We start from the raw sequence: 24,777 nt of genomic DNA, 5'->3' as shown, positions 1-24,777 counted from the left end.
TGAATCATCATCGATTTGTTACAACAAATATAGTAATGTTCCGAATTAATTTATTTGGGCAGCCATGACAGTGAAAGTTGGTGGGCGAGACAGTTGAGACAGCATGAAAGAACTTGTATTTTGTGTATGTTTCTCCACGTTCGTTTGAAAGACAGATATGTTTGTCATCCTAGTTTTCGTCTTTACATCAGGGATAAATTTAGGTAAGTGTAGATTTTCATAATACGAAATATAATGGGTAAAGGTTGCCATTGTCAATGTAAATTTTGTAGGGTGACACTTCTTTAAATTGCTTTTGTGAAAATTGTATGTAGCATGCATGATTTTTGTCTCGTGTAATCTTTGATTTATTACTCAGAAGTGTGATTGAAGAGAAGACATAATGAGGACTTATGTCACTGTATATTCTTGCATTGTCATCTCGTAAAATTTAGTATTATAATTTTGATAAACATTTTTTTCCCAGTTATAAATACTTGTTTCTTAACATATCTTTAAACATTCATTTAAAGCTCCATGCTAACCAAAAACTCATTTTGTAGAGATATTCCCAGCTTTTGTTGAAATACCACAAAGGAGTATAGCGCACTTCGTATGCAATTTCGCCTACACAAATACTTTTTTCTTGAATATCATTTTTTACAAATATTCTGCTATACAATGTCAGTTTATACTTGTGTTAACCCACATTACTTAATAAAGATATCTATATGTTGATAGTATCTTTATTTGATAAACATAAACATCACCGTGATTATATAGAGTATATAGTAAATGTAACGTAATGGGCATAAAAAATTGCAAACTGTTGCAAAAGGCCACCCTAAACCAGAAATAAAACACTGAAATTGTTTTAATTGACTAAGACTGTACATAAGTCCATTTGAGGAAATTTGGTTTAAGGTGGCCTTCTTGTTGAAAATGGATAAAATATGAAAAAATCGTTCTCAAAATTTACTTTGAGACTTAGTAGCCTGTCAAACGTTAAACCTTTAAACTTACATGCCTGGATGGCCTAATGGTTTAGGTGCTCGGTAATCTTACACTAAAACCATACATTTCGAGTTCAAGTCCAATATTTTCCCAATTTTTTTTTTTGATTTTTTTTTGGGCTTTTCATTTTTTGGGTTCGTTTTCTTGAGAGGGTGTGTGCGTGTTATAAATGTAATACATATACTATAACAAACATTATTCATTTTCATCATAACTTCCAATATTTGCAAGTTACGACTTAAAGAAAGGGAATTTATTCCGAGATCACTGTAGTTCCGTGTGTTTACAGGATTTTTAAACCGTAATGTGGCTGACGAAAAGCTAATAAAACAAATACTACAGGAAAAAGGGCACAAATGCACAGCATGCATTAAGTAAAAATAGGTCAATGGAGGAAAAGAACTGTTATACAGTTTGATTTCTCAAAAGTGAATATAAAAACTCATGTAGCAACTGTCATATATGATATTTAGGCAAAACTAAACACTCGAATTATCAACCAAAGGCAACCGAACTGATGAAATCTATTAAAGGTGCTGCAGTTATGTCAGAAAAAGACAGTGACTTAAGTAACACCATATGTAAAAGAATTGTTGTGTAATATAAATGCACCTATGAAAATGTTGTACTGTCCATCATTCCAAATAAGAAAATGGTTTATTGATTAAAGAATGACTCATATAATTGTCAGTAATGCTAAACTACGGCAGTTATTTACCTTGGTTAACGAAACATAAAAAACGTCGGCCTTATATTTAAATATAACACGCCAGTCTATTATTAGAAACCGGTGTTTTCCATTTAGATTTCTGAGTTGGCCGTTTTGTCAGCAAATGCGCTATACCTCTTTAGCATTAGATTTGTGCCAGAAACAGATTGGGAACACTTCCCTTATAGCGAGATCTTCTCGCTAAAACACATCCCTCTTACATAACTAGAAAGTAAACATTATCATAAACAGGTGTTTTGGTGTCTTGATTGAAAGTAATGGCAAATGCCGTGCAATTCTGAATAAGTGCAACACATACTCAACTTGACACACATTATCTGTATAAAATTGTCAACACAGTCAAAAAAAAAAATTTCACATCAGCGTATTTCACATGTGTAAGAGGGAAAGAGGCTGAAATTCAATGCACAACCTGAGTATTTTTGCTTTTATACATTTGCCGAAGTATCGGAAATTTTAGCACTTTTTCTTCTTTTCACGGAACATTAAGAGATATATACTCCTTGGGTGTTTTTCTCGGTTGTACGGGATATTTACTCTCACTAGATAGGGGTAATCTCATTTTAGCAAGAATATCTCACTATAGGGGAAGTGTACCCAACCTGAGAAAGGCACTTTGTGTCATTTAGCATTGAAGGTTCTTTATTGTGCCCACACTTGCTGTGATATGGGACCTCCAAGTCTCATCCTTAAGTTACATGTTTCACTTTTCCTTCAGCACTAGACAAAGAAACAGTCTTTTCCTATATTTTATGTGCCTCACATTAGTAGTGGCCAAAGTTTGAAGAAGTGTGTGCTTAGACTATGAAGTGAGCCACAATGACTATATTATTTTGATTTAGCATTCTGAAATTTGATGAAGTTAAAGGTAATTATTATAGAATCAGACATTTACCACAAACCTTGTGTTTCATGATCTAGCAAGCACAGAAAGCTCCAAATACTTAAAAATCCAAACAATTTTCCACATTGTAATCACTCCCATAATCCTAATGACCAGTGATTCATTTTGAAATGGTTATCATGAGTCCAGCAGACTCCCCTTGATTAATGAATCCCATCCTAGAATCAGTTGAGTCCAAATTTCATTATTTCAAACAAACAGCCTGACAATCACAGGTATAAACAAACCAAGTTAACGAAGAAGCTTACTGTTGTCACCCCTTCTAGAGAATAAATATTTCGCTTTTTATTACATGCCATCAGATAATTCATTTGCAGAAAATTTATATTCATAGTTCATATTGCAAAATGATTTTCAGATGCTTAAAGTTGACTTATGGAAGTTTTTATTCCTAGCTACGGATCTACGACTGCTGTTCAAGAAGTTAATGAACAGTGGCGTTTTTGTAATTTCAAATGGGTTTAGATTTACATACTATGCACCAATATGTTTGTTGTGAAATTCCAAGTCAAAATAAGTTGGGTTTTGAATGTTTTCACTTACTGGTAAGTTAAATAAAATAATTGTAATCATAAAAGGTCGTGGAAGCTAGTTGCACACGGCCCAGGGTAAACATGTTACAAACTTCCTTATTAAGTTTTTACATTCAATTAATTATATTTTTCATGAAACAGGTCAAAAGTAGATAGAATTTACTTGTGATGTAACAAAACCAACTGATATAAGAACTGCGAATGATAGTATTGTTTTGCCACCTATCTTCTGATCAATTTTTAAAAGTTATCATTTTAAAATGATTTTTTATGTCAACATAGATATATGAATTTTCATAATAAGTTTATTTATTTGACAAAACAAAGAGAGATAACTCTATAATTTTGGTTAGAATGTTAACGTATTTCACGGAACGGAACAGCTGCAATAAAATATAAAATTTTGTGTTGACCTGGGGAAAACACGGACAGAGAAAAAGAATGTAACGGAAGTAACAGGACAGAACTGAAATTTATCCAGGTCATGGATTTTCAAGTGACATAAACAGTTTTCCATTGTTGCATTCATTTTCGAAGATGCTTGAAGAAGTGAAAGACCACCAAATGTAATGAGATATGAAATCTTGTATTCATGACGTTATTATGAAGGACAGACACCATACAGTGAGAGAAGTCATGTCAATTTGTGATGTTAACAAATCTTTGGTTTTCAATATCCTCACTGAGGACAGTAATTAATGGTATTTTAGTGTTATTTGATTCATAGCTAAGGAAATGCGAGAAGTGTTTGCAGTGTGCAGGTGACTAAAGATAAGAAATAAAGGATTACTTTTGATTGCAACGTCATAAAAACGCCTATCTAGCTTGACGTTGGACTGGGTCATGGCTTGTATATACAAAGTAATTAAATTATGCTGGTAACACATCTAAAGTATTTTACATTGCTCCGATTTTTGCATGTATGCATTATGGTTCATATTAAAATGTTATTTCACACAATTACCACAGCTGTTACATAAAAGAAAAAAATAGTATGTGTTGACAGTCCTCATAGTTGAGGAGATTGTGCAACAGAAAATACAAACCTTTGTTTTTTCCCTCATCTTGAAATAGCAGTCACTCATGTTTAGTTATCAGCTTTAACTCCTTGCCATGTCTGATGGTGCAAAACACAGTGACACCCTCATCCCCACCCCCATTTGTTTAGGGTAAGATTAAAGCATGCACACACAAATATGAAAATCAAACATACTGCTTTTTTTACTATGACTGTAGAGAAATTCATTATTATTGTGCTTCTGTGGAAAGCTTGACATCAAATGATCTTTATTAATTCTAGTCTTGTGAATAGATCTCAAGGTATCCTTACAAGAACAACAAAGAAAGGAGTGGGGGGGGGGGGGGGGGTCAAACATGTGACAAATTTGAATGTACATTTAATTTACTGAAATATGTAAATGCTGAAATGTTTAATTATTAGGATTCTCTACAATACTATATTGTTCTAATTTCTTAGGTCACCTGAGTACTCTTATATATAGTAATTAGACCCTAAGCGATATAAGTGCCTGTGGTTAATACCTATTGCTATTGGTCTGCATCTGTTGTGCTTTAACAATTGAACATTTTTAATATCTTTTGATAACTACCATACCAATTCTTTTCAAATTTGGTATGAATCATCTTTGGGACAAGGGAGACATAAGTTGTAATTTCAGGATTCCTGCACCCCTGGAGCATTAGCAGCAGGGAAAAAATTGACAAATTTTAAAAAAAAAACTTCTTTTCCACAACCTTTCTGTAAGAAAAACTGAATGCATAGTCATGTAGTGCAGGAAGGCCTCTGCCAATATTGTAAATTTCCTGATTCCTGAGGTAGAGTATCTACATGTAATTCCAGGACAGGTCCAACCTCCGCATATATTGTTTATGTGTATAAAGCATTTAAATAACATTCTTTAATGTCATTGAGACTAAATTAAAACTAATTAGATATTTAGAAGGAATAGGTAGATGTAAACTTCATGTTTCCAGGGATAGGGTTTAAGTTCCAGGGTGGGGCCAAAATTTATCATTGTGATTATTTTCTAAATCATTTGAAAGACTTCTTTAGTTTTTACTGATATGGTATAAAAAATAATTGCATATATTTATGAAAAGCACAAAGAGATGTACCAAAAAATGTTCAATTTCACAACCCCAGGGTTCTGACTGAAGGTTCTGTTCAAATAGTCATACAGTGTTCATATAACGTATATTATGTTTATGTATTGTGTAAAGTCTTCCATTGGTAAGGGTGGTTAGAGGATAAATACAATGTACTGTTGTTGAATACTAGAATTTAACTTAGATATTCAGAACAGGAAAACTATTATTCATTTCATAGACTTTAGAGCTAGTGATGCTGTTAACTAATACTCAGGTGACTGATAAGACCTGTGGACTAGTGATACTTATAACTAATACTCAGGTGACTGATAAGACCTGTGGACTAGTGATACTTTTAACTAATACTCAGGTGACTGATAAGGCCTGTGGACTAGTGATACTTTTAACTAATATTCAGGTGACTGATAAGGCCTGTGGACTAGTGATACTTTTAACTAATATTCAGGTGACTGATAAGGCCTGTGGACTAGTAATACTTTTAACTAATATTCAGGTGACTGATAAGGCCTGTGGGACTAGTGATACTTTTAACTAATACTCAGGTGACTGATAAGGCCTGTGGACTAGTGATACTTTTAACCAATTCTCAGGTGACTGATAAGGCCTGTGGACTAGTGATACTTTTAACTAATATTCAGGTGACTGATAAGGCCTGTGGACTAGTGATACTTTTAACTAATACTCAGGTGACTGATAAGGCCTGTGGACTAGTGATACTTTTAACTAATACTCAGGTGACCGATAAGGCCTGTGGACTAGTGATACTTTTAACTAATATTCAGGTGACTGATAAGGCCTGTGGACTAGTGATACTTTTAACTAATACTCAGGTGACAGATAAGGCCTGTGGACTAGTGATACTTTTAACTAATACTCAGGTGACAGATAAGGCCTATGGGCCTCTTGGTATACCAACTTTCAGGATAATTACTGCCTTTTCTATTAAATAGAGATTGTTTATCGGTAACCATAAATACAATGATATGATGAGTAAGTTTTACAGCGAGTATCACATTTTGTTAGTAACTATAAATACAATGATATGATGAGTAAGTTTTACAGCGAGTATCACATTTTGTTAGTAACTATAAATACAATGATATGATGAGTAAGTTTTACAGCGAGTATCACAATTTGTCGGTAACTATAAATACAATGATATGATGAGTAAGTTTTACAGCGAGTATCACAATTTGTTAGTAACTATAAATACAATGATATGATGAGTAAGTTTTACAGCGAATATCACATTTTGTTAGTACATGTAACTATAAATACAATATGATGAGTAACTAAGTTTTACAGCGAATATCACACATTGTTACCAAGTGAACTGACTTCAAATTTTCCCATTTAGATGACCACATGGCATTTTTATTAAACTTTATGTTGCTAGTTTAATCCCCACATTTTATCGCAGATTAATCAAGATGGTGTCTTGGGTAACTTCAACCTGAGGTGGAATGAAGTCCAGTGTTCAAGTGTTTCATATTCAAGAAATATTTAGATAACTAAAACAATGCTTTGAGCAAATGATGGAATTTTAAGAGGCCTCTTCAAAAGTTATTGAAATTCTCATGACATATTTCTACCAGATTTGCTTCCTTAGACAGTATTGGAAATATGGTAAAATGTTTTTTGTTGTGCTGTATCATTCGTAAGACTGAAGCCAGAGTTATAGAATATCATTTAAGACGAGGCATTAGAAGTAACAGATAACACAAAACATCTATCTGACTTGATGTTCAAAGCATTTCATCCCATGTATATTGAAAAGATCCGAGTCCATTAATCACTCTGGCAGGACCGTAATCAAGCTTTCTTTGAAATGCTATGTTTGAATGCCATTAGTTTCATATTTGAATTTTAATCAATATTTATATCATGCAAAATATATAACACTAGTTTCATATTTTAATTTATTCATTCCCCCTAATAAAGTTAAATTATTTCATTGGTACTCATAGTTGCATTAAGTACATATAAGAGTTAATTTTTCTCTTGATAAAAGACGGTTTCATAATTGATTTTAAAGTTGAGATGACCAGATAGGATTGTGATTGTGTAACATGTTTTAGATAATTAACTCCTGTCCTAGCAAGCCTTGAATCTGTATCTTTGACATTTGACCAGAGAGATACCGAACAAAGGACTAAGTTACCCAACTGTAGGAATTAACCCTTTATCTCTGTACTGTATCCAGATCTGCCCAGCCCATGCCTTTATAAGCCTTCAGACGAGAGGGATAGCTTTTGGTTCTTAAACTTCCACTGTTCTGAGATCGTTATCACAGTATGGTAGAATTGTGACCACTTACCATGGATTGTAACAAAATCAGATAGAAATAAAGCAGCTTAAAAATTAACTACAAGATATTTGGTGAAAAAATAAAATAATAGAGACAGATGTGTCTCCGTATGAGAAGAAGCTCAGGATATAAGCCAAGTGTTGTTTTGTGGAAAAGGACAATTAGAAATCACACAGAACTTGAGATGACATGGGGAGACATTGTGTAATCTGTGGATTAAGTCTGATCTTATCTATGTTATTCATTTGAGGATTGAGACTCTATTGTGAATGTACATATTTAATTTGAAGTATTTTTGAACTGAAACTGTGTTATTTATGAAAGGAAGATTGAGGTGAAGTTTTCAAACTTCGAATAGAATTTTTTTGGGGGAAACTGACCAGTGGAGTTAATTAAAAGAAAAATCAAAGAAAATGTCCATAATTCGTAAGTACCATACAAGTTTTGATTGTCATAGAATTATTAAATCAGACACAAACCACGACTGTGTGTGATAAACAGTTATTAGATAATTTAACTTTCAGCTGGACAGGTGAAGTCGCCTCTGTATGTCTCATCACCGAGGTTTCTTTCAATTTATCTCATTTCTCTACAGAATTACTTAAAACTCTATTGTGTCCAAATGTCAAATGTTTAATCCTTAAAATTTCATAGGTTGGTGTACATAGTGACAAAAACTCTAATGTCTGAATTTTTATGTTTAGGTGAAAACAAACTACATCCTTCAGGTCTATCTAATGTTCAGTGACAGTAAACTACTTGTTAAATGTAATGAAAAATACATATATTTACAGTCATAGTCTGAACATAAACCTTTTATTAAGAGCGTTCATTTAATTAATTTTGTGATAGCTCGTCGGGACTTGAAAATTCAATATTTTAGATTAGTTTTGATCTTGTTAAAATGGACATTCATCTTATACCTGGATATTCATGACTGGGTGGTAGGACCAGGTGTTCGATATCATGGGGGGAAAAAATGTAAACCAAGGTTAAAAGTTTTGAAAATCAGCAAAGAAAATTGATAAAACCTTTTAAGTGTGAAAATGATTTTTTGTCCCACTTGAGTTTGCTTGTAACACCTTGGTTTGCAGACCAGCTTTAGTAGTGAAACTTCACATGAAATGTCTTTTAGATATGATGAAAGGATGAGAGCTATTTTTTTTTCTGTATTCAAAGGTCACATAACACATAATATGAAACAGTAACTTCACATGAAGAGTCTGAGATGATGACTTAGGATGACACTAGGCCACAAAATTCAGGGTCATTAACTCTTTAAAAAATCACAAATAATTTGATAGAGAGAGAGAGAGAGAGAGAGAGGGCGAGAGATCTGGTAACATCTTTTAATCAAGCAATGGAACTTGCAAGAAGAGTCTTCATAATGTATATCCTGTTTTAAAAAACAATTATCAATATTAAACATAAATTCAATGAATTTGTTTTGTGTAGATTTTTATAAGACTCCCTGACATGTATGTTGGAGCTGAATACAAAATTAATTAAGGTGGCTCACTACACCCTGAATTTTAAGTATATAGCCAAAAAGGCAGAAAATATGCAAATTTGGATAAAATCATGATTTTCCATGAAATTATTTCAACATATGAACAAAAGACTTTGGTGGATTTGAACTCGAGATCTGCGGTTTACCAGCCCAATGGCTGAAACCACTGAGCTACGATGATAGACAATCAAATCTATCGATACAAATAATTTCACAAAACATTTAAATCGCCATCTTGTGATGAAGTGTCATAAAGAGTATAAGCTTTAGTGTAGTTAGCTACCTTAACAATGCAACATTATACATGTAAAACAAAAATACTTTGTGACTTTGAAAAACTTCACCGACTATTCTATAGGCTCTCGATTATGATTTCATTACAAACTAAGCATTGTGTTATCAGAATGTGTTCAAAAGCACTATTTTGATAATGTAACATTTTCCGGGTCATGCAGTATGTTTTGCAACCCTTACTGCTATTTTGACATAGTACACACAAAATATAACATCATCATCATTACGGCAACTGTCTTTCTCCATCTCTCATTCTAATGTTACAGTAAAACCCCTCAAGTATTCCCGAAAGATCCTGTCTCACTAGTTAGAATATCGGTCCAAAATCCAACACAAATCAACTCTATACCACAGCTTTTGTTTTGCAGGTGTCAGCTTCTTATTCAGATTTTAGCACACTTTTTATTCAAGTGTTATAAGAAAAAAACATTTTGATGATTCCATAAAACAGAAGCATTAATTTTGTTTTGCAGACATTGCACAAGTGATTATCTGGGCATTTTCTATGAATGGTGCATACTTTGTTGACAACCTCTTCATTATCAGAATAACATTGAACATTGAACATGGTACTAAGTAGCGGCAGAATTGTAGCTCTCTGAGGGACAGATTTTCTCAAGAGAGCTGCAGTTCTGCAGCTATAGGTACTAAGGTTATATCTTTTAACATACAAATACCCAAGGGCCTGCAGAATTCAGTTGGTAATGTAATTGCTTTGCAGTCAAGGGTTCCCGGATCCAATTCCAGGTCAGGGCAGTGTTAAAACATAAAACAGGTAGTGATAGTGTCTAGATTTGTGTGCAATATGCCAGAAGAGTAGGGTATATCAAATACTTAGAAACTAACAGGAGGCATAACAATTGCTTAATAGACTATGTATTTGTATGTTTTGCAGCCCTATCTGAACTGAGATGCACAGACTTCTTTGGAAAAGAAATTCTCAATGGTCAAGACTTTCAGCCTAAGTCCGACCCCTGTTACCAGTGCTCCTGTAGTGATGGGTTCCCCACCATGTGTAAGTCTGTATCCTGCAACCCTCCCACAGACTGTCACAAACCAGTCATGATAAAGGGAACATGCTGTCAGTTCAGTTGTATGGACAACGGTGGGGGGCAGGGAATATTTCCCACTACCAACTCTACAGATCCAACCAATAAAAATAAGGATGATGGTGAGGATTTTATCGCCTTTACAGTTATTCTGGATGCTAATGAGTTTTTAAAAAAGTTACTCTCATTCAAGCACAATGGTGTAGTGTGTATTGGAATAAAAGAAATGTTAGATGAAATATTGTGTAATGATAAATAGATTTCAGAGAACAGTCTTTTTCTCCAGTGTTGGACAGTGTGCCTTGTATTTACAGGAAGCAGTGATAACATGACCACACTAGGGCTGAGACTAGTCGCCAGCACCATCACCTCATTCCTTGTGCTGGCCCTCCTTCTCTTTATGGGTCATCGCCTTAGACAACGAAGGCTTCTTCAGGCCATGCGGCGTAAGTACTCATCAAAAAAACATTTCATTCGCCAAGTTTCATGCGGATAATGCAGAATTCATTATATTGTTGTGAGTTGGTATCATTTATAAGGGAGTACTGAGTGAAACAGTAAATTAGATTAATACAAATGAAATGTTGATAGCTGTCTGTTTAAATCATAAAATCAGGATAAAGTGTTGTTTTGTAAGGGGAAGCTTTAGCATGCACATGTACTTGTGCATATTATGATCATATGATGGGATAAACATTTTTGGGGAGATAATTGCTTTGTCTGCACTTGCTTCCCCAAAAAATAAAATAAAAAAGCTAGCGGTAATCAACTGGGGACACTTGAATCCACTTGGTAATGGAAAGAACCTCTCTTTAGGAGGAAATTAGAAAAAGACTAACGAGTGAACACAAAATGAATTATTCTAGCGCGTGATATGCCTCAAGGTAAATGTATGATGTATGTGCCATACAGGAATACAATACATTTATTGAAGCATTATTATTTTTTAAGTACTGTGGTAAATATTCTAAATCCCTTGTTGTTGTACTACCTCAATGTATATTTTTGATAAAATATTTCAGGATACCGTGACAACAGACGACGTGAGAGGCTTGATGAAGGGGACGTGGATAGTTTCTCTCCGGAATTCTTGGGTTTTGAGTGCCCCTCCTATGATGATCCGCCACCTCCTTACACCCCTCCAAAGCCCCAAGACCAAGTGTTCCCAAGGGAGGCACCCCCGCCATATGAGGCAGTGGACACTTCTAACAATAACAACAATGCATCTTCACCTTGTCCTAACAACAACATAGGATGTCAGACTTCACCCCATACAGTGCAAGATAGTGAAAATTCAGCTTGTAGCAGAGGAGCAGAAAATGTTTCCACGCTTTCAAATTCTTGCAATCAAATGCTGCATAGACATCATTCTTTACCAGGGTATTCGGACCGTGACTCAGGTCCCCCTCATTCACATCAGAATTCTCGAGAGCAGAGACAAGGAAGTTCTAGATTTTCTTTTCCGTGGCTTAGACAGAGTAGACAAGCTCAAAGGGGTGCTCAGACTTTACCTACGTATAACAGACACACAGATCAAGTGAATTTTTCTCCTGATTTGTTCGAGCTTTGGGAAGATACATCCACTGCCACCACCACTTCTGAGTTCCAAGACCACCCTAGACTGCCACTCCCGGGAAGCAGATGTGTTCAACCCCCTCATATTGCAGAAATAAGTGATACTGATGATTTGTCTACAGAGAGTGGAAACCACGCCGATCAGTATGTCCAAACCAGCCGCCATAGTTATGGTTCTTTGCCAATGGTTTCCACTTTCAATTCTAACAGATCCCATCCACCTTCAAGGAGGGAAAGCAGTGCAGTACCGGATGTTTCCTCAGTGGATGAAGTGAGCTTCCATGGAAGCGAGACCAGGAGTATGGGTATGTCCCATTCCTCATACAATCACTCGCTGGAAGGTAGCAATAACCAGTGTGTTGGGGCTACTAATATCTTAGAAAATGATTCCGTTTTGGAAGCAGAGGACAATATAAGGAAAATGGAACAAATTTACGACTCCCAAAATCTTAGAATCTTAAGGTTGTCCAAACTGTTACACCAGAATTCAGACTCTTCTGACTCTGCTTGTGGTTATTCGTGCATGGGCAATTATCCAAAACTTCAGAAATCTCAGTCTTCTCACTCTGGCTTGTCTGTCTGCTCAGAGACCGGTGAAAAGAAACTACCCACGGTAGAAGAGAGTGCTCTCAGTAATGATGTTCAATATCCGTGTTCTGGGAGAATGCCATCTAGATTGACTCATTCAGAAACTCTGTCCAGCCGTGGAATCTCGGACCCTTGTGGTTCAAGTGATTGTTCATCCCTTGTGATGCCCACTGATCCTGGTGAGTGTGAAAGTGGTGCAAGGTTCAGTCCTATTTCTCAACACGATTATTCATATTCACCCCAAAGTTTATCCTCCCGAGAAAGAAACAGTAATTCCATGTTAAATTCTTCCTCTGAATCTGCTACCAAAGCCGACAGAGGAGGTCAAACGAAATTGAAGAAACACAAAAGACAATCTCCAAAGTCAAAGTTGTGCAATGATCAAAGCAATGGGAATTACAATAAAAATGCAAGACTACCATCTGCTCCTGCAAGACAGTTATCTTTCATTGATGAACTAAAATCTAGGAATCAACAAATTTCTGATGGGCCTCCCACGCCTTTGTTTCCTGACTCTAATGGTTGTTCTCAAAGTTCTCCCACATACAATGATAGTTCTGAAATCTGTGATAGTCACTGGCATTCAGCTAAGGTGAAAAGAAACAACAGTGCTGTCTCTCACAAGTCATCTTCTCAAAGTAGCAGCCATAGCAGCCACTCTGGAGATGGTCTGCTTATCTGCCCTCGCAAGAAAAAATCTCGCCCTGCCAAACGAATTCGAAGTAAAAAGACTTCTGATAAAAGGAAGTCTGTGCAGGACAATGAACCTGAAAACGCAGAAAACAAACAATGTAGCTTGGTGTAAAACCATTGCCATAACTCATTGAGAATTAGGGGATACATCGTTGTATAACAGTTGTGAAATGTAGACAATTTTTATTTAATTAAGGGCAAGACTTAGGAATGCTTTCTGAGAACTTGCCCAGTTTACTTTTTATTTTATCATGTTGTCTAGTAACTTATTCTGTTCACATACTGAAAATTTGCATACATATGCATATTAAAGATTGCACACTTGTGAAACTACAAATGTATGGGAATGCCGATTAGCTGTTAATCTAGTAACCTCTGTTAGTTTTATTAAGTACCTTGTCCATATATCTCGCTTTTGCTTTGAGATTTGTTGGAGGAATATTCGTGATGTTTTTATTAAGTGCATATGTGGAGTGGAAGTCCCATGTAATTGTTTAGTAGAGGCTGGATTGTCTGAAAGTTGCGCTTTTTCCATCCAAGATTTTTTGTCTGTATGTTTATTTGCAATATCCTTTGAATCAAAAGCTCATACAACGAAAAGGTCGAAGTCGAAAGATGATATTCATATTAGAAGTTGTCAAAATAGGACTTTTCATGATCAAGAGGCATAGTGTTTCACAAGAACGTCTTGTTACCTGAATCTATGGAATATAGCAGTTGTACCTTGGTATCAATCGAATGAAATGGATAGTATATTAACACCACAGGCACCTTAAGTATGCCCCCCCTTCTGATTTTTTGGTTTTTTGGGGGTTTTTTGTGGCGATAATTTCTCCAAAATGTGTGGATTTTCTGTCTATCTTGACTCGATTTATATTTAGGTAATCGTTTCATGCTTTTTGTAAAGCTAAAGAGATTGGCCTTGTCCATTTTTTCTGCACCAAAAAAAAAAAAATCAGAAGGGGGAGGGGTTGGGTAGCAGTCTCCATACTTCAGGTTCCTGTGATTAACACACATAGCTGTGTTACTTAAACCCCACCAGCTCCTTTGCAAGGGAATAATAAATGTTACTTTTCATACATATTATAAGCCACCATGATTGGCAAAAATTACTGATGTTGCACTGCATACAGTTTTGAACCTCCCTTTCCAATTAATATTTTTGCTATCATTTTACATTTATAGAATTTCATACAAAATTGTTGTCTTCGATGAAAATCATACATTCCAGCCACCCAACCTATTTTTCATGGATTAGGAAGTAAACACAATTCCATTACAGGTTTATCAGGAAATGGACTCATTAACAGATGGGTTGTCTTTTAAGTCGTGCTTAATCCAGGAAATAATGTCAGTATTCTGATTGCACTCTTTCATAAATTTGGAAGCAGGTACAAAGGGTAATTCTGACCAGAAAATCATGAAATATCATGCTTGTATTGATTTGTGCAAAATACTCCTGACATACGTGTATATGAAAATAGACTTCCTCGAGTATCTATGTAAAGTTGTTTTGAAAACTTTTTGCTCACTGTTCTCTGTAAGACTTTTAATTGTTTTGACATTTTGAAAAATCAACATATGAAAGAGAGCAAATACATTAAATAAAAATTCGCATAGAGACTTAAAGAAGTCTAATGGGAAAAAATTGTTTGTCTTGGACTGTCTCCCGAGGTCTCGTGCAATTGTATGTCAGGTACAACATTGTACTGTTCATATTTGATGTATAGTGTATGTTCATATTTGTGCACACTCGTCAATTTAAACTTGTATTTGCAAATGTGTGTAAATTTGTACATGTGAACTGGGTATTGCTGAGGGATAACGATACTGTGTTGTGTTTTTATGTTATATAGACTTTTGACATGTTACCGCAATCAAGATTTAGTTTATGAATTTATAATCAGTATTGAAATGTTTTAAGATACATGTAAATTTACAAAGTATAACTTCAAAATTATTGATGTGATCTGATTTATTATTCTTTTACTATATTTCTAAATCCTAATTTTATTGTTTGGTTTTCTTTAGTTATGCAGTTTTATACATCGTATGCTTATTTAATTCTGAGCAATTACTGTATTCAGTATAGTCGATTTTGGCTATATCAGTTGTGAAAGATTGTATTTCTTGTCAGAATGCATTTGTGCATTTAACATGTTTATATGTGATTTAAGTTGTACTTTTAAAGACTGTTGGAGTGATAGAATTGCTGCCACAAATAGATATAAGACTGATTCCGTATGAGATGTAATTTTCAAATCTTATTTCAATGAGAGAAATCAGCTGTGGTGAATGTACAGTTCTGGGAATTAATACAGTGCACAAAATAACACCTTATTGATAGATAATGTTATATCTATATGCAATCAGTTGTAAGACAACAGAAATTTTACATGAATGAAATTCACAATATCTACAATACATACATGTGTATTACTGTCAGGAGTTAAGTTTTATCCTGATACTTGTACTCAAACTAGCTCTGGTATAAAATGGGTTTTTTTTCTGGATGGGAGAGTCCCAGCTGATACTGGTTTTAAGGTTTGATTGATTAGCTACTAATGATCTCCTCTGTTACGGAATGACTGAACTGATTTACAGGAATACATGTATTTGTTCGTGTTAGTAAGTATTGCAGAATCAGTTTTACTCAAGAAAGAAACTCTTTCTTCCAACTTTTCCTATATGTGTCTGCATTACTGTTGATAGTTTCCTGTGCCATATTTATTGTTACACATCACACTTTGTAGTTACTAGTCTGTAAATTAATTTAGCATCATCATTAGAGAGTACGGTACATGTATTTCGTACTTTATGATATACTGAATGTGAATTTACATGCAGCATCATTAAGCAGCATGTTATTTCTCTGTTTTGAAATACATGTACTGAACATGAATTTCGCTATTTAAGTGCACGTTTCCAAATCTTGTACTTAATAAATAGAATTGGGTAGATTTTTGGAATAAACATTACCTGATGTGTACATTTCACTATTTTGTGGACTCGAAAGTTAATAAAATTCCTCATAATATATTGTACTTGTTATAATTTATAGCACATGTTGATAAGAATTTTTTTAAAAATTTTAAAAGTAGATACATTCCTTATACATGTATTGAGCAAGTACTGAATTTGTCAAATTGTCATTATCTCTCACATTGTCATGGTGGACTTGGAATAAAGTCCATGTATCGGCTATAATTAACCGGGAGATTCTTGAATGCGAAAACTCTGTGAAGGGAAGGGAGGATGGTTGATCATTGCAGATACATGGAGTTTATTTCCAGTTCACCATGATGATGGGAGAGATAATACTTATATGCAGAGTTGTTTCTAGACTGAGTATATGGTGAGGATCTAAGAAGTCTGATTTTAATTAGATTGGACAGTAAGAGTCTAATTATATTAAATCGCCAAATAATACCGGTATTACAAGCAATGAAGCTGAAAAAAGAAAAGATGACTGCATGATATACCTTGTAATGATTACTTGTATAGCGCCTTACCTTAAACTCTAAAATGCTTTACACAAGTACTGCAAATATAAAAGGAGTCTCGAGTCCTAAATTTAAATACTCAAACCATGTACGTATATACACTTCACAGGAAGAGTTTGTTTTAAAAAAAAGATGGAGCTTAAGCTCTGTTTTAAAGGGTTTGAGACTAAATTTTTAGCCGAGTTGCAACGAAGTTGAACTCAGCTATTGGTTTGGTGATGTGGGCGGGCGTCAACAATTGGTTTCCGGATGATGACTCAAAAAGTTTACAATCTAATCAAATGAAACTTTGATATATTGTTGGGTACCAGGTACGGAAGACCCCTATTAATTTTGGAGAAAAATGGTCAAAGGTCAAGGTGACCGAAAATAGAATGAAAAATTTGGTTTTCGGATGATAACTCAGAAAGTTTAAATCCGAATCAAATGATGCTTAAAGATATTGTTATGTACCAGGTAAGGAAAACCCCTATTGATTTTGGATAAAAAGGTCAAGGTCACAGTCCTGAAAAAAGATTGAAAATTTTAGAAATATCTGGATCTGCATGATAACTCTTAAGAGGTAATGTACAACAATGAAGGATGCCCATTTCCAAACTCCTTTTAAAATTGTATTCACAAGAATTTATTACACTATATCCAACAATTAGTTCTTCACAATTATAAATATGCCATATCATTCCTGACTTTACAATGTATCCCATGTAACTCTGCTCATGCACCCCTGGGTGCATATATTGATTTTTATTAACTTTGCTGGAAGTTCAGTCCTCTACGTTACCGTACATTTTCAATCAGACTCCCGGGGGGTCAATTGGTATGACGAGTTGGAATGTAGTGACTTTGCAGGTCTGTATTCGTGGACTAGTTCCTTTAGATAACAATAAATAGATTGTTTATAGAAACACAAGTTTCTAGCTCACCTGAGCTCAAAGCACAGGTGAGCTTTTCTGATCACCTTTTGTCTGTCCATCCTTCTCATCTTCTGTTCAGCCGGTATAACCTGTGTCGCGTTTGAGAACAAAATGCACACTGGTGTAAAAAATAAATCGGTGAATATATTTTCATTGTTCAAAAATTGCAGCACTTATAGTGAAATGGCGCAATTCAAGGAAATCTACATACATGTAGGTGTAAATTCAAAGAGTAGGTGTAATAAAAAATATTTATTAAATGATTATTTACATTTTAAAGATACGACATCATTTTTCTTCAATCGCAACACTACAGATATAAACTTTTTGAAAAAAAGGTAATCACATTATTCATTTCAGATTACAACAATATCGGCATCAAACAATTTTGAAAAATTAACAAAATAGGCGAATCCAAATGGGATCTGCCCCCCCCCCCCCCCCCCCCCCCCCCCCCCCCCCCCCCCCCCCCCTTCAAGTATATTTTTTGTAAATATTGACAATTCATACATTTTTTTAATGATACATCACAGACGAGGGTTCGTACTATATTTCAGATAAGGGAGATTCCCTGGGGGAATTCGCCAACCAGGCGTATTTAAAACTCATTAAAAAGGCAAAAAAAGACCTCGGGGACAAAGAAATTCCGGAGTGTTTATTTCACTTTGAGGTCAACGAGCAGAAAACGATGAGAAAGAGAAAGAGGAAAGAAACGGAGAAAGCAAAAGACAAGTCCCAAAAAGAGAAAGATCAGTAAGGAGAAAGTGACATAAAAAAAAAACCGTCACTGAAACTGAGATAAATAAAATTATTTTAGCAGCTCAGTTTGAGGACAGTGGTAGTGATGATGAACACTCTCATACTAGGAGAGACACACCTACCTTAACATCAACACCCGCGCACCCAAACACACAGTGCCAAGGCAGGACAAACACACCTCACCTAATACCCGTACATCCAGACACACCTCACCTAACACCCGTACATCCAGACTCACCTCACCTAACACCCGTACATCCAGACACACCTCACCTAACATCCGTACATCCAGACACACCTCACCTAACACCCGTACATCCAGACACACAGAGGTCGAAACAAATAGGCCAAAATTTTATATCGCCTTATGATACACAGCACCTACATTACACACCTTTGCGGAAAAAAACAACCACCAAGCCTCTGCCTTGTCATAAATATGGGTCAATGTACGACACGCCCCCCATCCGACTACCTCGTATTGAACTAAATCCATCAGCACATTTTACCACAAGCAGGCCATCATCTCCTTTGGGAATGACAGCATTGTCCACGACATGGTCAATGTGTACGTCTGCAATGGACAATGTCATACCGGTAACTGACCATCACAATGTTCAGCCACCACAGACTTCACAAGCTTCAAGTAATAGGACACTCCCAGGTATGATTTGTTTCTCATATTATGTGCTTACTTCATGTGTTACTTCAAATATAATTGATATGTGTAAAATATATATAAACATGATCAAATATACCATAAATTATAGATAAACGTTTTCCAGTCATTAATATGGTTTCTTATATCATGTCATTGTATACATTAATTCACATGTCTTTTAGCTCCAAGTCCGGAGGTATTAGATGTACTACGCGGACTAATGCGACCAGATGTACAGTGTTACCTAACAAAATTAGTCGAAGCATTTACAGACGGACAACCGGTTAGTTATTGAAACTATTGTGCCAAGAACGAGAAAACAAAATATTCAAATTAAGTATTAAATAATTACAATGTAATTTTGAGTCATTGATATTTAAAAGAAGTCTACAAGTTTTTTTGTTTTTTGTTTTTTTACAATTCAGTTGTCGGATAAAACGATGAATCCATCACTAATGACTCTCTCTCTCTCTCCACATATACAATAATTTAGTCCTTTGCACAATCACAGGATAACACAGCCTTCCGGGTAAACAAGACACGACGACCTCTCTATATTGACCAGCACATCAGCAACGAAACTCAAGAACATTTAGATACTCTTCCGCAGGACTCCGCCCCACAGATGGTGTGTAACCTACAAGTTGATGCAAAAATTATTGTCAGTGAAAATCAAAGTGCCTATCACTTACTTTATGAAATTTGATACAATTACTGTGTAATTACAATTAGTTTGCACTTGGTTTTTCAACAACTTGAAATATTGTTTAGCAAATTAACCAATATTTAGATAGTTAGAATAATTATAAGAACCTCGATCTTTCTTCTCAGGTCAACATGAATGACAGTATGATCTCAGGCAAAGGAAATGTGGCAAATCGTCCATCAGAAGGCACCCCGCAAATGGTACGTTAAAAATAAGTATACGATACTTAACTTTGTTAAAACTAACTCATTTTCAGTTCTATTTGCTTTATAAAGCCATATAATAACATCACAGAACTAATTGCAGGCAAAACTTCTCGATGATTCGGATGTCATGGTGTCCAAGGATGGCTTAAGGAAAGCGGTGTCCGCAGCAAAAGAGCAATAAGCCGGGTTTTACTCTCTATTATAAGTTGCTCGCAGAGCTGTTTAACTTGGAAGAACTTGCTGCCTCTCGAGGACAAGGCATTGGAAATACCGAAGACAAGGAAAAACCAGTCCTTGATAAAGTCAGGACTCAGGCCCTCAAAAGTGAGTATCATAAGCTTAGTAAATCACGTAAGAATGAGCGTTAGGGGAAAAGTCCGGTCCTATATGAACTTAAGATACGTTGTGGATGTATGTCTTTGTATTCTCATGTAATTGTACTTTTGATCAATTCGGTTCATGCTATATGATGTAGAGAGACCATGATATGCATAATACCTGCTAAAAAGTAAGGTCACCCCCCCCCCCCCTCCCCTCTTGTGCCGTACTTTCAATATAGATAGTTATATTATTTATGTATGTATTACGTATACGTCATTATAGTCTTGAAGTAAAGAAAATATTCGAGTATACTCAATCGTCTTTATGATATTTCTCTTATATCTACCTATCTATCTATCAATATACATACATATATAGCGTGTGACAGCGTAGCGAGAATTCCATGTCATAGAAAGCAAGTATATATATAATACATGTATATATATTCATATTTCAGATTACGTAGTGATATGGTGTCGTAAAAACGACCATGCTGCACCAAGCGAACAAACGTTGAACAGTGCCATAACAGAACGAATTTGTTATGCAAGAAAACAGTGTGTTAAACAAATGACTCGGTGATTTATAGTTGTGTACCAGTAATATATTAAATGTATGTAATGTTGCGGAATAAATTCCAAACTGTAAGTTTTGGTTTATATCTTATTTATTATTACCACCACCATAGTATGATATATGTTTACCATTTACAGGTATGAATAGTAACCTCTGATGATCAAATGTATATTATACGGGTACCATTTACATGTAACATGGTTCGAGTCAATTCAATTGATTATAACGATGAAGATCAGGATTTTCATTGCAGTATTCATAAAGCAATTATGTAGATATTTTGAACATTGATTTAAATGTAGCTTAATCGAATTTAATTAAGGACTTTATTCTGATGACATAGGTATTTATAGAACTCTTCCACTCAAGGCTGCATTCGTGGATATGCTAAGGTTGTTATGATAATTTTTTATGCAGTCCATTATTTAATGGATTCCGTGACACATCAGGTGTTGGCGTATTCGATATCTATAATTAATAAACATTAACATCAGTCATCAATATTTATCATCGTTTATATTTTGTGTAATTCATACACGGGCACTGGAAGTTAATGTAAATATATAGTATGTGCATGTATATGCACATACTATATATTTACATCAACTTCCAGTGCCCGTGAATTCATATTAGTATATGCTGTAAAAAAAAAAATTAAATCAATATCAATTTTTTGTATCGTTTACGTTTATTTATGCGCTCTAGCAAATATTTCATACGCGGATTCCGATATGCGAGAAATTGTGGTCGGATTCCCCGCGGAATAGACAGCTGGATTCAGATGCGAGACGCTAAAAAAATTACGGGCGGATTCCGGACAGCCAGGTTTTGAGAATGCGAGAAGCTTGAAGAATTACGGCCGGATTCCAGTCGGGATTAATTTTTACGTTCTTTTTCCGGCCGGAACTCGTTTAAATAATTCGCCCCAAATCCCGGTTGGTATACTACGACGGCGTATTCGTGCCAATTTACCTTGCAGAAAAAATAAAAATAAATCGTTTCTACGATTTATTAAATCGTAGAAACCATTTAAAAAGTCGTTTCTACGATTTAGAAAGTCGTTTCTACGATTTAGAAAATCGTTTCTACGATTTAAAAACTCGTTTCTACGATTTAAAAAGTCGTTTCTACGATTTAGAAAATCGTTTCTACGATTTAAAAAGTCGTTTCTACGATTTAGAAAGTCGTTTCTACGATTTAGAAAGTCGTTTCTACGATTTAATAAGTCGTTTCTACGATTTAGAAAGTCGTTTCTACGATTTAAAAAGTCGTTTCTACGATTTAAAAAGTCGTTTCTACGATTTAGAAAGTCGTTTCTACGATTTATTAAATCGTAGAAACGATTTAAAAAGTCGTTTCTACGATTTAGAAAGTCGTTTCTACGATTTCGAAAGTCGTTTCTACGATTTAGGAAATCGTTTCTACGATTTAAAAAGTCGTTTCTACGATTTCGAAAGTCGTTTCTACGATTTAGGAAATCGTTTCTACGATTTAAAAAGTCGTTTCTACGATTTTTAGGTCTCGGGTGACATTGCAATTGGTTGTCATCTGTCATCGTGCGTTAACAATTGAACATTTTTAACTTCTTGATAAGTATGATCATTCCAATTCCTTTCAAATTCGGTATGAAGCATCTTTTGGACAAAGGGGACATAAATGGTAAATTTCAGGACCCCTTCACCCCTTGAGCCTGAAGGACAGAGCAAAAACTGCCACAAATTTGAATAATTTTCAACAATCTTCTTCTCTAACACCACATATATGTAAGAAAAACTAAATGCATAGTGATGTAGAGCAGGAAGGCCTACCAAAATTGCAATTTTCATGATCCCCTGGGTAGGAGTTTTGACCCCAGGGTGAAGCCAAACTTGGTATATAGTGTTTATGTGTAAAACACTTAGATAACATCTTCTTTAGTGCTGTTGATACTAAATTAAAACTAAATGGATATCTAAAACGAGTAGGTAGTCCTTTACAGAAATTGTAAATTTCATTATTCCAGGGGGTAAGGGTTTGGTTTCAGGGTGGTTACAAAATTATTATAATGATTATTGTCTTAAAGATTCGAAGGACTTCTTTAAGTTTGGTGATACAGTATAAAATCTAAATGCATGTTTAAGAATAGCAGAAAAGGATGTACAAAATAAGGTTAATTTTGCAACCCCAGGGTTTTAACTGTAGTTTGGGTCCAAATTAGTCATATCGTTTGATGTTGATATATATTACCGGTATATATTATGTAAAGCCTTTCATCTGTCTATGCACTTTTGAGGGCATTGAAGATTTTAAAAGAACACATGTTGTTTGATAATGTACTGTTGCTGAATATTAGAATTGAGCTTATAGATATTCAGAACAGGAAATCATTTCTAGATTTTATAGCCCTTGAGACTATAGTGATACGTTTAACTAGTACTCAGGTGACCGATAAGGTATGTGGGCCTCTTGTATTATCGTATAAACAATTTAAATCGATTTGACCTTGATAATGGAAAAGCGAGAGGAACTACATGTAGTTAAACGATATTTTGAGAAGAGACTGTGCTATTCCGAAATAGCTGTTGCTTTAACTCACAAGTACTGCAATATTATTAATGAAAAAAACTATTTAAAGGATTTCTGCAACTTTGTGCCTTTTCCAACGGAAATACAAATATAATTAATATTTTTGCGATGTTGCCCTTTTCATTGATGAAACTTTAGAGTAGTGTGACCAACTTCATAGGTACAGATGGATTTACTGAAAAGTTGGTAACAGGGTTTCCCAAGAGGATATCAGACAGCTTTTTTCCATACACAGGGGTGGATCCAGGAATTGCGGTTAGGGGGCGCAACTTTATGAGGCTGGGGGCCGCCTTGAGGTCCCCAGTGGGTCCAGGGTGGGGGCCCAGGGAACCCCCCCCCCCCAGAAGCTCATACATTTTATAGGGCTTGACATTATGTCTCCTGTGTAGTCATTTTTACTATTTTCTATCATTTTTAATAAAGTGAAATTAATAAAATGACGCAAATTTTAAGGGGTTTTGGAAAAAATGTAAGTTCTCCCAATAAAATTAATTCAATTAAAAAGATTTTGTCATTTATATTTTCGAGAGTGGATGAAATTAGTTCTTCTATCGTTTACATTTTTCTAAAGAGACCACGATTTACCTTAAATTTGAAAATTTTAGGGGGCGCCGGCTGCACCCATCCCCTTAAATATGCCACTGATACAAGACCCAGAAGGCGTCCATGCATATACGGAAAAGGGACAGATTAAAGTGAAGAGTGTACAGCAGCAAAGGTCCGAATTATATTTGGCATATTAATGAAAATGACAAGTTGAAACCATTTGGTATAGCAATTCATGAGTGTATTGACGGTTTTTCGCGCCACGTCATATGGCTGGAAGTTGGAAAATCAAACAAGAGTCTGAGGGTAATTGTTAATTGCTTGCTAAGATACTATGAAGTTAATGAAAGTCTTTGAAACTGAACTGGGCTAAACACAGATGGAAGAGGATGGATGAGCTGGACGTGATATACAGTATTTTATTCTCCCTTACTTCGTTCGTCCGAATATGAATTAATCAAATGCTGATTATCAAAAAATAAAAAACTCATCTGGTATCAGTAGGATAGCGGCTCCCTAGAACTTCATTATTTTTTACAAACGTAAACATATCACATTTTTTCAACAAGAATGATGATTATCAATAATATTATATTCTTTATTGCTTAAGACATATGTCTTATCACATCAATTTCATAAATACATGTACATAAAAATGACATTGTATGGCAGTGTACTAATTCAAGCAAGCAACGGAGAATGACTTAAACAAG

The 24,777-nt window shown here is 35.1% G+C and overlaps 2 protein-coding genes across 3 annotated transcripts; both read left to right on the top strand.

Moving 5' to 3' along the window:
• The first annotated feature begins 42 nt into the window (after window positions 1–42).
• LOC125667492 (uncharacterized) lies at window positions 43–16,344 on the top strand. Of its 2 annotated transcripts, none has more exons than XM_048901020.2 (4): window positions 43–203; window positions 10,298–10,573; window positions 10,766–10,897; window positions 11,474–16,344. In XM_048901020.2, the coding sequence occupies exons 1-4, from the start codon at window positions 158–160 to the stop codon at window positions 13,417–13,419; spliced, it is 2,400 nt and encodes a 799-aa protein (XP_048756977.2). In that variant the 5' UTR covers window positions 43–157; the 3' UTR covers window positions 13,420–16,344. The 2 variants fall into 2 exon arrangements, with proteins under 2 accessions (XP_048756977.2, XP_048756983.2); XM_048901026.2 differs by lacking the exon at window positions 43–203 and adding an exon at window positions 7,763–8,024.
• Window positions 16,345–18,311: 1,967 nt separating this feature from the next.
• LOC125667640 (uncharacterized) lies at window positions 18,312–19,994 on the top strand. Its single transcript, XM_048901232.2, has 3 exons — window positions 18,312–19,147; window positions 19,327–19,427; window positions 19,656–19,994. The coding sequence occupies exons 1-3, from the start codon at window positions 18,931–18,933 to the stop codon at window positions 19,848–19,850; spliced, it is 513 nt and encodes a 170-aa protein (XP_048757189.2). The 5' UTR covers window positions 18,312–18,930; the 3' UTR covers window positions 19,851–19,994.
• Window positions 19,995–24,777: the final 4,783 nt, after the last annotated feature.

This window comes from Ostrea edulis, chromosome 1 (assembly GCF_947568905.1).
Source record: "Ostrea edulis chromosome 1, xbOstEdul1.1, whole genome shotgun sequence".
NCBI classification, from domain to species: domain Eukaryota; kingdom Metazoa; phylum Mollusca; class Bivalvia; order Ostreida; family Ostreidae; genus Ostrea; species Ostrea edulis.
Note: the sequence above shows the minus strand (reverse complement) of the source record. Positions and strands in the feature narration are given on the sequence as shown.

Bases quoted from the DNA above. Each gene is read 5' to 3' on its own strand.
- LOC125667640 (XM_048901232.2), top strand. From the start codon at position 18,931: ATGTACGACACGCCCCCCATCCGACTACCTCGTATTGAACTAAATCCA. The intron at 19,148-19,326 runs GTATGATTTGTT...CATGTCTTTTAG, and splicing joins AAGTAATAGGACACTCCCAG to CTCCAAGTCCGGAGGTATTA. The intron at 19,428-19,655 runs GTTAGTTATTGA...GCACAATCACAG, and splicing joins CATTTACAGACGGACAACCG to GATAACACAGCCTTCCGGGT.
- LOC125667492 (XM_048901020.2), top strand. From the start codon at position 158: ATGTTTGTCATCCTAGTTTTCGTCTTTACATCAGGGATAAATTTAG. The intron at 204-10,297 runs GTAAGTGTAGAT...TATGTTTTGCAG, and splicing joins TACATCAGGGATAAATTTAG to CCCTATCTGAACTGAGATGC. The intron at 10,898-11,473 runs GTAAGTACTCAT...AAAATATTTCAG, and splicing joins GCTTCTTCAGGCCATGCGGC to GATACCGTGACAACAGACGA.